Raw genomic sequence first — 14998 nt, 5'->3', positions numbered from 1 at the left:
GAAGGACAGCTGTACCATCCTCATGGATCCTGTCAAGGAAGGAAATCTCCCTATTCTCATAAGAGAACTGTCATTAGAGATTTTTAGTGTAGTAGCTAGATAAAGAGGCATCGATATACTTTAACACCCTGTTCAATTCTTTTCCTTTCTAGAAAGCTGAAGACGAGGATGTTGTTCTCACGCCTGATGGTACCAGGGAGTTTCTGACTTTTGAAGTTCCACTGAACGACTCAGGATCTGCAGGGCTTGGTGTCAGCGTCAAGGGGAATCGTTCCAAAGAGAACCACGCAGATTTGGGAATCTTCGTTAAGTCTATTATTAATGGCGGAGCTGCATCTAAAGTAAGAACCCTTCGGTCTTCTTCAGCCCGTGTCTGCTGGAGAGGTTTCTCATCCACCTCCTCTCTAACCTACATGTTCTATTAGTAACATTTTCTTTCTCTATAGGTCCTCTGCCTGGACCATTTTGGGGATAAAGCACATCACTCTAAACATTCATTCTATCTCATGTGACCCTTTAATCAAAAGTCTTCTTAGTTTAGTGAATAATATTACATGTATGAAGGCAAAGCATGAATCCTGGACTGGGGAGAAGGTTCCTTTTTTTCTCCCTTTTCTGGGAGGCCATTTGCTCCTTCTAAGCCTAGAGTGAGTTTTCTGGTTGTTTGTGGAGAACAATTTTCTACAGTTGTCTTGATCTTCTTGGATCTCATTTATAGACCACCTTGGTGACTGTTTCTAAAAGCAAGCAAGCCAGTGATGATCACTTTGTATCCTTTGAATTAGTATTCCATTTAGTTAACAGATTATAATAATGACTTGCGAATGTCTAAAAGACTGACTTAGATAGAGGCTACAGCAGCTGCTTACGATGAGATTAAAGCCCCCAGATACCTTTTTCTTTCCTGTTTTTGTTTTAATTATTTAAACTTTTAGAAAAGAAGTCTCTTGAAGACTGCTCAGCAATCCTCACTTGCTGTTTTCACAGGATGGAAGGCTGAGGGTAAATGACCAGCTGATAGCTGTGAATGGAGAGTCTCTGCTGGGCAAAGCCAACCAGGAAGCCATGGAGACTCTGCGGAGGTCCATGTCAACTGAGGGCAACAAGCGTGGCATGATCCAGCTCATTGTGGCGAGGCGGATCAGCAGATGTAACGAGGTAAACAGAAGATGGCTCCTGGGAGAGCTGTCTCTTATCTATCTCTGGGGCTCAAGGAGATTATGCGGGCTTGTCAGGGAACATTGTGTTTTCAAACATTGTCGCATGTGACCCAGCATAGTCTGAACTTTCTGTGACTTTAAACTTCAGATCCTCAAGCTCCACCTATCTAGTGCTGATGTTGCAAGTGTGCACCATCATTTTTGGTTATGCAGTAGAGGGGACCAAACCCAGGGCTTTGTGTATTCTAGACAAATGCTCTAGGAACTGAGCTACAGCCCCAATCTTGTGACATACTTGCTGTAGCAAGGCCAGATCTGCTAACCCTTCTAATCCTTTCACATAGTGCCACTTCCTAGTCACTAAGCTTCAAATATATGAGACTATGGAGGCCATTCTTATTCAAACTAACACATACTTGTATTGCTATTATTTTCCAAATGTAGAATGAAATAGCCATAATTATTAATCTATTTTTTCAACCAGAATCAATATAACATTACCTGAAAACCTCAGATATTCTTTTGAATAGGAAGAATTCAAATTTGATCCTGAGAGCCCTATAGCCAGCAGGACTACCCCTCTTTATTCTATTAGTAGTGCTAAGGGGTAGATTCTTACTGGCTTGCATCTCAGCCTTTCAGTGATGTCTTGAATGGTGGTTATTTTCTGCCAAATCATTATTTGGTATTTTTAGTCCATATTGTGCAGATGCTTGTGAATAGTTTTCAGAATAGTGTGCCACATAAGTGTCTATATTAGGTAGTTTTTTGAGAAATGAGTTGTTTGCAATTCCTGAGAACAATGGTCACTGGACACGTATATATTAGCCATCTTCTGTATATCAGAAATTGCTAGGTACTGGATACACAGCAGTGTCTAGTCACAAAAGTATTGTTGCCTTGATCTTTTTAAAAGTGAGATCTGGAGGTTAAAACGACAGCAAAGAGGGAAGATACTACTGTACAAACATGAGGACTGGAGTTTTAATCACAGCATCAGAGACATAGAGGCAAAAGACTCTGAGTTCTGCACATACACGGTCACACACATATACTTTCTCTCTCTCTCTCTCTCTCTCTCTCTCTCTCTCTCTCTCTCTCTCTCTCTCACACACACACACACACACACACACACACGCATTCTTATGTGCACACATATACACATTCATACACACTCACATTCAAACGCACACTCAATCACACTCACATATACTCACACACATACACACACACACTCACATTCAAATGCACACTCACATACTCACACATACACACATGCATGCTTATGTGCACACATACATATTCACACACACACCTCACATATACCACATACACACATGCATGCTCATGTGCACATATATAAACAGACACACACACACACTCTCTCACATCAAATATGAAATGTTGTGGGAGATTTTTTGCAATAAGGAGTAGTAACAAAGATCATTCTGTTTCTGTAGGATTCTGATTCCCCAAGAGTAAGGCAAACGTGCACCAGCTTGAAAATGTTTTGATAAAGGCATTGATTTATTCCATTTTGCCCTATGAAAGATGTGAGTCTAGATTCCCTACTGAAATATCCCTGTCACATTTACTTCTACATTTGAATTTATGTGAATGACGATTTAAGTGTGGGAACAGTCTATTCACATAGCTGACTGTGATTCTCTGTTGTCATTTTCTATATGGCTGATTCTTATTGTTTCTTAAGATACAGTAGCTTATAGTTAAATAAATGTGTGTGTGTGTGTGTGTGTGTGTGTGTGTGTGTTTGTGTGTGAAGTGTTGAGCTTTCTGTGTAAGTATGGAGAAGCTATTTGTACTGAGAGGGTTTGACTAAAGAATTATGCAGCCAGAGGACCCCAGTTTGGGTTCCCAGTAAGCCTCAGGTATGCTTTACTGGTGTGAGATTTATATCACTTCCAAAATATTTTTTTGTTTGAGTCACAGGAAAGGATTGTGTAAATTATACTACAGTATATACTGGTGTCCTCCTAGGCCATTCTGCTGTCACGAATGAGTCCCAGTCTACAGTAATGTTCTTGAGCTCCTTGTAGGTAGGTATGTGAGTCCAGTCTGAGACATTGCATGGCATCTCACCCAAGTCTCTTGAAGTTCAAGGCTTCTGTTCTTAATGTTCTCCTAGAAAAGATAGGAATTCATGAAAATAAACTTCCGTATTTAGCAACATGGTTCTTTTCCTCGTGTTTGTGGGTGCTACATTGTGTGTATGTTTGGGGGTGTCGGTGTACGCATGTAGCACACATGCATTTGCTTATCTGTGTTATTGTTTTGAGGCAGTCTCTGAAATCACAGTTCTCTGGTTTGGCTGGGCCTGTAAGTCCCTGGGATCTTTCTTCTTGTTTCCTACTCTCCAGCACTACACTTTACAGAAAGTACTTCTGTGAGTACTTCCAAAATATTTTTTTGTTTGTGTGAAGTGCTGAGCTTTCTGTGTAAGTATGGAGAAGCTATTTGTTGGTTTTACACAAGTGCTAAGGTTCTGAACTCAGCTCCTTATGTTATGCAGCAAACACATTATATATATTGACATAGCCTTATATTTGATTTCCCCACTAGTTGCTATTTGAAACCCGTGTTTCACTAACTCTTACCCTTCTGCAGCATGCAAATGCCTTCTGAACAGTGCCACTGTGAATCTCTGGCCCCACTTCCTGTATATGTGAGCCTCAGGCTCTTCCCAGGTTGGTCCTCTCTGTGTATGTTCCCAGGTGATGCTTGCTTCCAAGCTTATTCCTCACCTGCACAGTCTGTGTTCCACAAAACCCCAACATTTTCCATGAAGAAAATACTAGGGAACTAGTCACCTTGTGTTAGCATACATAGACATGTGGTGTCATCTACACTAAACAGCACAGTCTAATAGTCCTTTACTACATTTACATTTCTTTGTCCTCAGAGATCAGAGATTTTGTGTGTAGAGGGACCTGTGTAGGGTCTGTGTAGACATGAGGCTCTTCCAGATAAAGGCTGAGCATCCCTGGGACTGGGGGTCTGTAGGTGTTCCTGGAACAGATGACTAAGGATACTAAAGGATAATGATGTAATGCTGAATCTTATGTGTTCATGTTCTGCCAACAACCTCCAATTATGCAGAGTTTGGAGATATTCTCCCTGCACATCTCCTAAGCACTGGAAGTATGTCTTCAGAGATGTGAGGTTCCCACAAGCTCTCAGACATGGCCTCTGTATCTATGGCTTGGTCTAGGAGTTTCTCTTCTCAGCCCATTCTTGTGCATCTGAATTGTCCTAATGCAGATACTGGCCTCCCCTGTTTTCTCTTAGAGACTGACTCTCAGTAGCTAGGCCTTCTTCTGAAGCCTGCCAAGCAAATGATCTCTTTAGTTCTCCAGGATAGATGCCTGGCCATGTTACCTGGCTCCAGGGTCAGGCCATTGTGGAATCGTCTGTGTTGCTCCACGTGACCATGCTGTTTCACAGACTCTGGTAACTCACTAGGGCTCTCTTTACCTTGAATATGGTCTGCTGCGACTGCTACTGTTTCCTCCTAGCTGAGGCCCTCTGGCATCCTTTCAATTTTAGAACATTCTCTTCACTATGTTTTCATAGCCCTTTTACTTCTGAAGGATGATGGAAGATTTTTAGAAATTGTGCCTTATCCCTCTTCACTCGTGGAGGATGATAAGATGTTTTTTAGAGACAGTTTTGAGATTTGATTGTTGTTGTTTGGTTGGTTTTCTAATATGATTTTTCCCCCTTCCTCCCTCCCTCTTTCTCCCTCCCTCCCTCCCTCCCTCCCTCCCTCCCTCCCTCCTTCCCTCCCTCCCTCCCTCCTTCCCTCCCTCCCTCCCTCCTTCCCTCCCCCCCTCTCTCCCCCCCTCCCTCCCTCCCTCCTTCCCTCCCCCCCTCCCTCCCCCCTCCCTCCTTCCCTCCCTCCCTCCTTCCCTCCCTCCTTCCCTCCCTCCCTCCCTCCCTCCCTCCCTCCCTTCCTTCCTTCCTTCCTTCCTTCCTTCCTTCCTTCCTTCCTTCCTTCCTTCCTTCCTTCTTCCTTCCTTCCTTCCTTCCTTCCTAACAGTTTGGAAGGCATGAAGCAGGAAGATAAATTGATATCATTTACTCCAAGGGAGAAAACTGTTGCCTTCCAAAGGAGGCTGGAGGGGACTGGTACCTCTGTGTGGTACTAAAAATAAACTATGTATGAGAATTAGGCTGATTTTAAATATCTGAAGGGAATGGATATTTGTGGGAATTGCTGTAATTCATCATAGCATAGTTATTTCAGTATGTCCATTAGAAGCAGTTCTATATTAAGCCTTGTTTTAGCCTAAGCATAAAGTTCTGCCAGGTGAGCTGGGGTCTTACATCTCATGTGAGGGGATTTAGATGTCAATGACTGCTTCAAAATTCTTTCTTTAGATTTAATCCTTGTAGAATTAGAAAGCTACATAGACTAGAAAAGACCCTGAGGAATAATTCCTGACTCTTGACCTGTGTGTTTTACAAGATGAATTTGGATAGGTCAGTGAAGAGGGGGGAGGTAGGGGAACATGTTGGATATGGCCAGCACAGTGACAGTCATTTAGAAGCCAGATCCTCACCATCCCGCATTGGATCTGATTTACTGTGTCATTACCTAGTGATATGGAGAGGAACATGGGATTCTTGTGTGAGCTTCTGGTTCTTCTATCAAAGGGCCCAATAACCTGGGGCCTATCCCATTAAAATTCTTGATATCACTTCCTAAGGATATGAAGGAAACTAAATGAAAACAGAATTTGACATTGAGCCCTAAAACTCTTCCCCAATTGGTTATTCGACCCTATGTGGTTAGCCCTGAATTCGTATACATAGAAGTAACATTACATGGACTGAGCAGATTGTATCTATATAATAAGATTTATTATTATATAAATAAATCTTATACAATTAAAATACAAATAATATTTCAGAATAATAACAAGTTTTAAAGACCATGGATTTCTGAGAGTTAGGAGGGAAGAAAGGGGAAGGGGAAATTATATAATTATATTTTAATTAGAAAATTTTAGATTTATTTATCATGTATTTTATGCATATGAGAGCTCTGTCTTCACACATGCCAAAAGAGGGAATCAAATCCCATTATAAATAGTTGGGAGCCACCATGTGATTACTGGGAATTGAACTCAGGACCTTTAGAAGAGCATTCAAGTGTTCTTAACCTCTGAGCCATCTCTCCAGGCCCTCCAAAAAAAAAAAAAAAAAAATTAGAAGCCAAAAATATCCCCCTCAGATCTGAAACATACCTGGCTTTTGAACCTTCCGACATTAGACATTAGTATTGTCCACAATAAAATCTATAATCTAGGTCAGATGTCATACCACGATGGACCCAGCACAAAAGAGCACTTCCATACAACTGGGTGTGCTATTTTCTAGGGAATCTGATTCATCCACTTTTGTTCAACTGATCATCTAGCCAGTGAGTGCCTGCTTTATGACAAACATGGGAATAAAATCTAAATGGAAACTGGAAAAATGGGTTTTCCTAATTGCTAGCCAGTATCAGTCTGAGGGTAACTGAGAGGGAGGTTAAGGTTATACCAATACTAACTTTTCCTACAGGGATGGTGGCTTTCAGGTCTCTCCAGGCCCTCCAAAAAAAATAAATTTAGAATCCAGAAATTGTATTAATATTAGTTTCTAAGAGTTTTAACTTCTTATAAGAAGAAAATATTTAATAAAAAAGCATAACCATTGGATAATATCCAGCTGATTATTCAGAAGCATGTTATAAAAGCAATATATCATCTGAATATGTTTTTGAAAACATATTTATACTTTTTTACATTTTTTTATTGTTTCTAACATTTAGACCTATAGATAAAATTACAATAGTGATTCATAGGATCCTTTATTAATGTCTTTGCTTGGTAGTTGCTTTGCACGGTGAGCATGAAGAAAAATAAATATTCCCAGTTAACGAGTAAACAAATGGGATATTTGATATACTGCAGAACAGGTGGTGTACTGGAAACACTTACTATTTTTTCTCAATAAATAAAAAAACGTCTGAGACCAGGGCAAGGGTCTTCCCAGTGCTGCCCTTGGTCCCAGTTGGGTAAGACTACAGATTTCTTCTTTTCCAACAGATGGAACAGCCTGAGAAGTGCAGTTGTGCTTACACACTGTTTTTTTCTAATTTTATTATTTTTAAAAAATGCCTCTTTTTATTCAATTTTTATTAATTTTAGTAATGTTTATTAAGCATTAAGCTAAGGTTTAAAGGCTGTTGAGACATGAACGAGTAGGAAGTGTTCTTCCTGGTGCCTTTATCCTGCAAGCCCTGGGAGCACCTGACATACTCTGCTTTTGTTTTCTTGGATTAAAAAAGAAAGAAAAAAATTCAGAAGATTTTTAAACCAAACTATTTTCTAATCCTTTCTCTTAAAACTGGTGCACTAATTTGGTCTCAGCACTTAGAAATCTCTTAAGTTCCAGGATGGACAGGACTAGGAGGAGAAGTCCTGTCTTGAAAATACAAATAGTACTAACCACCACAAACAAAACAAAGCAAAATCCTGGAGAAATTGCAGGGTGTTGCCCCAGCATCAGGATGTGCAGAGACAGGGGATTTCTGTGAATTTGAGGCCACCTTGATCTCAGTGAGCTCCAGGCTAGCTAGGACTGCATACTGAAGCCCTGTCTCCAAAACCAAACAAAAGCAAGATAAAACTGGAGGAGTTAAAAGGTGTTCTTAATTCTGTTAAATATTTATATAGTAGACTATTGATGGCTTCATTTAAATCTGTCTTTCATATGCTAATTAGACATAGTGGAGGTGCTGGTGTTTACAAGTGTACCCTTCAAGAACATGCATTTTGAGTGATTTTTCTCTACAAAACCTGCCCATTCTTTTTAACAAAATTTTATTTCACTTAATATAACCTTAACTATTCCCTTGGCATACTTAATTTTTTAAAGCAAAGAATGTTTGTTAAGGTTTTTTTTTTTTTCCCTCAGAAAATTGCAGAATTGTATAGTGGAGCTAAATTTATTTTTTGAAAGCAAATGCAAAGATTTTTATTTTTGGCCTCCCAATAAAATAGCAAGCAGTACTTTTTCCTAGAGATAATAGGGCAAGTGTCTTTCATGTATATATTATCATTTAAAAATATCAAGATTTTTGGTTTTATTTTGAGTGTTCCTTTGTATGGCTACCAGACTCCTGGGCACTTGGCTACAGAGCTATACAATGTCTCTAAATGGTCAGCTTTGAAAAAGCACACTTATCTTTAAGGGCACAGGGCATGAAGTTTATTCCTGTTTTTTCATCCTCCAGGGATCTTAGAACCAAGGTACCCATGGTGCTTCAGACATCATTCTTGTATGTCTTTATATCAGTGACCTTAGGTGGTTTATCTGCCAGTAAAGCTGTCAGCTGTAATCTGCAGTTTCAAGGGAAAAGTAATAAAAATACTCCGATTTCACAGTTTAAACCTTATTAGTCTAATTTGCCACATTGCAAGTTTATTATTCTCCTGCAGCTTGAGGGTCCCCAGTTGTAATTGCGCTGACCCTTCCATGGGCTTCACCTCTCCGGTGCTTCTCAAACTCAGCCTACAGCTTAGAGCATCATTAAGTTATCTCATTACATAAACACAGGATAGTTTTCTACAGAAGCAATACTCTGTTCAGTAGAAGGCAGCACACTAGCAAGGCTCCCTGTTTGAATGGGGTAACCGCTCTGCCTGACAAAAGAATCTGCTTATCTCAGATCCTTTCTGGCTGTATGTCAGTAGCACCATTCAGGGAGCTCGTCCACCTGGGTCCTTATAGTTACTGTGGGGCAGGACCCTTCACCAAGTAAAATGGCTAAGTCCTTCCTAACAGGACATCTTCTGGCTATTTCTGTTTAGCAGATGGCATGCGGGGCATAGCTTTGATGAAGAGGACTGCTTACAACTTTAACCCAAAGCCATAGAGATTGACCTTAAAAAAAAAAAAAAAAACTTTTATAACTTGGTCTCTTGTATACCAGACTGGCCTCAAACTTCTGTAGCAGACAATGACTTTGAACTTCTGATCTACAGGCATCAAGTGCTGGGATTACAGGTGTGAGCTACTGCACTCAGTTTATTCAGTGCCTGAGGAGACTAATCCCAGGGCCTCACCAGGCTAAACAAGAACAGTGTGAACTGAGCCACACCCCCAGCCCTTGACTTGCTTCTTGTTATTCATTTAGGAGACTGTGTGACTTTGCTTGACGTTCATGTCATTGTGGAGGTTGTGTGACTTTGTTTACAGCTCATGCCATTGTATGCCTCATCAAAATATTTAGTCCAAAGCTTGGGAGAGGATTCTGTGAATAACACACTTAAGTGTTAACACCGTGATTTGGACCACTGGAACCTCCCTCAAAGCTAGGCAGGCATGTTAGCTGCCCATGATGTTAGAACTCTTAAGGGTAGAGGTAGGGGATTCCTTGAGCAAGGTGGCTATATAGACTAATGACAGAGGGTAAGCTCCAGGTTGAGGGAAGGATGCTGCCTCAGTAAATTGGAGAGCTACCAAGGAAGTTACTCAGGGTCAACCTCAAGTCTGCTCATACATGAGCACTAGAACACATGAGCCTATACACAGTCAGACCCATACATATGATCCACAAACACTGCATATACATGCAAAAACCCATACATATGACACACACACACACACACAATACATATACATGCAAACATGTTTGATTCTTACTTTCATACTCCTCTGTGAATGCCTGAAGTATTTCTCAGTTATTGCTTCAAACTTAGAGATTGCCTTATAGTTAGTCAGTGAGCCTTAATTTCTACAGAATTTATTTTCAGTGTGTTGCTCCTAAACTGATACTCAGAGGCAAATGTGTTTCTGTTCCATAAGTACAAAGGTAAGTGAAGTCCAGGATCTGCTGACAAAGCCTGCCTTCCACAGAGTGACGGGTAGCAGGAATCCCAAATTAAACAATAGCTTCTCTTGACCTCAGTACATGCCTCTAGTCAAATCAAAACAATAAGCAATAAGGTGAAACCTAAAACAAAAAACTTTTTAATACACACATTTTCAAATGTTGTCAGAGCTTTATAGGGGGTGTCGAATAAAGTGCTGCAGAAAGCTGGTCATTAGGCCAAGCTGACAGTACGAATTATTTTGGTGTAGGTTGAAAGGTTCTAGCTCATTTGAGGCCTGGTTGGATGCAAGCCTTAGAAAGTTATTATCATGGCCCCATGCTGCTAACCAGCCTCCAAGATTCACTTTCCCTGTCCCTTTCTCTGTAGCTCCGGTCTCCAGGGAGCCCTGCTGCACCTGAGCTACCCATCGAAACAGAATTGGATGACCGAGAACGCAGGATCTCACACTCCCTCTACAGCGGGATCGAGGGGCTGGATGAGTCACCCACCAGGAACGCAGCACTGAGCAGGATAATGGGTGAGTCAGGTAAAGCTCTCTTCATTTCATCTCCTGTTTAGCTTACCCTAAGGTTCATGGAGAGGGGCATGATGCCTTGTTAGTGTAAAGGAGGCCTCTGTCTCTGGGAGAAAAGAGAACAGGTTCATTATGGTCATGCAGGAAATATAAATGTAAGGAACGTGCATCCATGCACTGAGTGATTAAATATACTTCAGTTCCCAGACGTTTGATGAAGACAGAAAGGAAAAGGGTATGAAAGAAGTGTTTTTAATAGTCACAGTATCCTTGGCTTCTTGAGAACAGTAAAGGAAGCTACTTTTAAACAAATGGCCAGGGCTGTGGAAACAGCTCAGTTGGTAAAATCCTTGCTGTGTGACCTTAAGAATCCATTTCCAATTCCCAGAGCTCACTCAAAAAAGCGAGGTGTTTTGGTCTGTTTGTAGCCCCAGCACTGGGTCAGGGGACAGACTGATCCCTGGAGCTCGTGGCCAGACAGCCAGACAACTTAGCCTAAGGCAGGCCCTCAGTCCCAATGAGAGACTCTCAAAAATAGAGTGGTCAGCTCCTGGGAAGCAATGCCCATGACTGGCACACATGGATGCACACATACACCCATGCACGTACTTGCACATGCTTGTGCACACATACATGTAGAATGTATACATAACAACTTTAGAAAATAAATCTAAAAGATGTCTCTCTTCATAGAACTGCTTAGTCACAGATGAAAAAGACAAGAGGTGCAGTAAGACATATCTTTAAAAAGGACTACGGTAGAAACTCAGCTTTATTCTTTAAATCCTCAGTGCATCTCCTGTGACTGTGATCTGCCCCTCGCTGCCTTCTTGGCCCCAGTGGGTGAGGTGGTCATAAGCACTTGTCCTACTAGATAGGTCAGGCCTTCTCCTAACAGACCCTGGAGTGGCTGGGTTTACAGAACTGCTCATGCGGGGGTTAACTTAGAGTTTTCAAACTTAAGTTATAATAAATAGTTTTGATATAAAACACTCAGACTTTATGATCTCTTTTGCAATTCTCTAAAGTAAAATCCTAAATTTAATTGCGTTTTGAGTGTATTCAATACGGATCTAATATAAATATGAGTTCCCGTTGTGGTGCATCATTGAAACGGAGGTTGGTTAATTCGTTGGGGTATTCATGGAAAGCTTGTATTGTTGGCAAGGTGTTGTGTTAGCAGCAGACATGAGTACTTTAAGGAATAGTATCATCAAAGAGATATCTACTGAGGAATGCAGAAAAACAATATTTGTATATCAGCATAAGTAGTGAAGGTCCCTGTCATTTTTCTTCCTCCTCATCTAGCTTTCCCCTTGGAGAAAATGCTAAATTCTCAGTTTCCTATCTTTCATATGGTCCATGCATGTTTTCCCGATTTTACATGTGACATGAGAGAACTGGGGAGGCAGTCTTTGCTCTTGGTTTGAGCCCCATTTAGCATAAAGGGTCTTGTTTCTAGTTTCTAGTTCGATATGTGCCTGTTGGTTACTGCTGCTGATGGGTTATCCACACTTCCTTGTCAAGCTGTGAAGCATCTTTGTCCAATTCTTACCTGTTGACAAAATCTCAGACCCCCTGGGAAAGAATGTGTGCATGTGTCCCTGGATCTGTGTGCATACAAAGTGATACGCTGTAATTTCCACTTTATTATAGGAACATAGGATTTGCCATACTGATCAGCCCATTGGTACACCAGCTCCTGTAACCAGCATCCTGCCTCCAATCCCTGGTTCTTCAGAGGAAGGCGAAAACCTAACACTCAAACACATACCAGCCCCCACCCAGATCTTTCACCTAGTGACTTGTTGAAATGTATAACATGGGTTGAGGAGTACGTCATTTTTTTCCATATTTTGTCACCTGGTTTTGTTAGTTCTGACTTGTTAGTCCTTTCCAGTGGGTAACTGGGAGGCAGTGTTTTCTTTCCCTTGCACTCTGGTGACTCCCCTTGCAGGTTGATCCCTCCTGCTATGCTTGGTGTTGCTCTGCACATGTCCTGCGACCCATGGGCTGGGGGATGACATCATAGTCAGTAGGCCAAGTTTTTATAGTAGTGTATCTTTGGGGGAAGGGATTGAATCCAGGGCTTCTCGATGACTTCATTTGGCCATGTCCTTAAGACATGTTTTATATGCTGTACTGGAAATTAAGTAAAGCCCATGTGTATTGACCTAGAGAAATATATAGTCTTAATTTATCTTGCTGTTTACAAACTTCAACATTATACTTTTCCCATCCTTATCCTAATATGGTTGTCTATTAAAAAAATGCATGCTACTGGTGTAGTTAGATAATACTGAGATTAGAAAATCCTGCAAAGGATGTTACTTTGCCCCTAAGAGGGAAACAGTGCTTACTATCAGAATGTCTTGTCTCCATCAGCCTGCTGATTTATACTGTTGTCAGGTGCATAGACATTTCTCAGTGAGATCCTACCTGGCTAGTTCATGATTGCTGAATCTTTAAGCTCACTCCCTATAGACCATGGTTTCATATGATAGAAAGAAAAGTGTTGAAATTCTTTATGATGGCACAAAGAAGTGATTAATTTTGTGTAAGCAAGGCAATTTTTCACAAAGAATACTTTGTGCATGCCACCAAAGGAATTTTAAAGGCCTGTGACAATTTTTGAAAGGGTATACATCCCAGGAGAGAGACTTCAAAAAATGTACAACCAAAAGGAAACATTTTTCCTAACTGGAAAGATGTCAAATGTCTTCAGTCACATTTTCTCACTTAGTGGATAAGATTGGTGTGTCCCAAAACCCCATCATGATTTTGCTTTGTTTTGGTTTTGGTTGTTCCTTCTTTCTAAAAGTAGCAGTCTTGGGAAATGGCAAGATCTCATGGTAAGTTATAGTGACACCACATTGACTGAAAGACTTTGAGGTATCTCCATAGCCTAGTCCCCCTGGTCCCCAAGTGATAAGATATTTAAGACATTTCCCAACACCCACATTACAAGCTTCATTCTGCTCTTGTGCTGGGAGTTACAGAACCCTGGACAGTGACTTGCCTGAAATGGCATATTGTTCCTGAACCACAGTTTGAATGTGTGGTTTTGTGGGCAGTGGGTTCTTCTTTAGTAACAGCCAATTTATCTCTATCACTTTGAATGGATCACTCAGAAATGTGACCAAAGGCCAGACTTAACCACACTCCTGTGTTTTTGGCTGGATTCCCACTGCCATTAATGTTAGAACCTGAGTCCTATTCTTGTATTAGGAAGCAACTCATAAGGGCTGGGAATATAGCTAAGAGTACTTGCCTAGCATTTACAGTGAGTGCCCTGCTCCAAGATCCACAAAATCAATGAATAAGTACATTTTTTTTTAAAGTAAGTAAATGAATAGATAGGTAGGTAGATAGATGGATAATAGCAGACCTGACCAGAAGTATCCCTTCATGAGTCTTCTTAGTATTTCTCATTTGAAAAGCCTTGAAAGACCTTTTCGACTATTCAGTCACCTTAATAACAACAACGAATAACAGGCACAGTTTAACAACATGTTTACTTTATAAATATACCACAATCTCCTGTTTATGAGCATAGAACATTATTTTTTTTAAGTTTTTGCCTGCATAATTTTGTTTAAAGGAAATTTATCTTCAGCTAAATTTTTATTCCGTTTTGCTATTTATCTCAGTGGTTTCTATATTCATACTTTTATGCTGGTTTAAATAGATATGTTCAGAATATTTTCATTTTGTTAAAAACTTGACATAGAGAACCGAGGAGCTGATGTTGGTTTTATAATGAGTTCTGTTGTTGACAGTTTTCATCTCGTTTGTTCTTGATACCATGCATTGTGTTGCATTCCATGTAAATTCATCAATGAATAAATGTTTAGTAAACAATCACTTTGTATGTTATTGTTTCTCTCTCTAAGACTCTGCATGTTCCTTTTGTAGTCTGGAGATATTGATGAAATAGTTGGGGTGGGGGAGAATTTAGCTGATAAAACTGAAGCCACCTTGAACATGATTTGTATTTCTCGACTATGATGTGTCGAAGGCCAACAGATGTCAGTGAGAGGTCCTAGTGTGTCTCAGTAGAACATGTTGCTTTGAACTGTACATGTTTGGTACTCCTGACGGTTTCTAGAAACAGATTGTGGAGTAGTTCCTCATAAGCAAGCTAATTGGAGGAGAAAATGGTGGTCAGATCCCTAAATCTCAGAAAATATTAGACTGGAGAGTAATGCAAGAGAGACTTCTTACCATTTGGGAGGCAGAAGGGGTAGGGGGAGAGAGGGGGGAGGAGAATCTGTGTGAGAGAGAAACAGTGAGACAAATAGCTATTGAGATTCTTTGTCATGTACAGTACAGTGTTTGTATACAAAACTGCTTAAGATATACACACACAGGATTGTATGATCCAATCAGTATTCTATATTTCTTGCTAAGCTTTCTTT

General features: G+C 40.5%; 1 protein-coding gene across 13 annotated transcripts in view; it reads left to right on the top strand.

Annotated features, from left to right (window-relative positions):
- The window catches only part of Pard3 (par-3 family cell polarity regulator), a 548938-nt gene that overhangs the window by 315440 nt on the left and 218500 nt on the right, over positions 1-14998 (top strand). For 6 of the 13 annotated variants that reach the window (XM_052166623.1, XM_052166619.1, XM_052166621.1 and 3 more), the window contains exons 13-15: positions 153-341; positions 988-1158; positions 10433-10583. In XM_052166623.1, the coding sequence (XP_052022583.1) occupies positions 153-341; positions 988-1158; positions 10433-10583 (511 nt within the window). Of the gene's footprint in view, positions 1-152; positions 342-987; positions 1159-10432; positions 10593-12236; positions 14402-14998 lie in introns of those variants that run through there. The other 7 variants (XM_052166622.1, XM_052166617.1, XM_052166620.1 and 4 more) reach the window with 3 other exon arrangements.

This window comes from Apodemus sylvaticus, chromosome 21, assembly GCF_947179515.1.
Source record: "Apodemus sylvaticus chromosome 21, mApoSyl1.1, whole genome shotgun sequence".
Classification (NCBI taxonomy): Eukaryota; Metazoa; Chordata; class Mammalia; order Rodentia; family Muridae; genus Apodemus; species Apodemus sylvaticus.
This window is presented reverse-complemented; position numbering and strand designations above follow the sequence as displayed.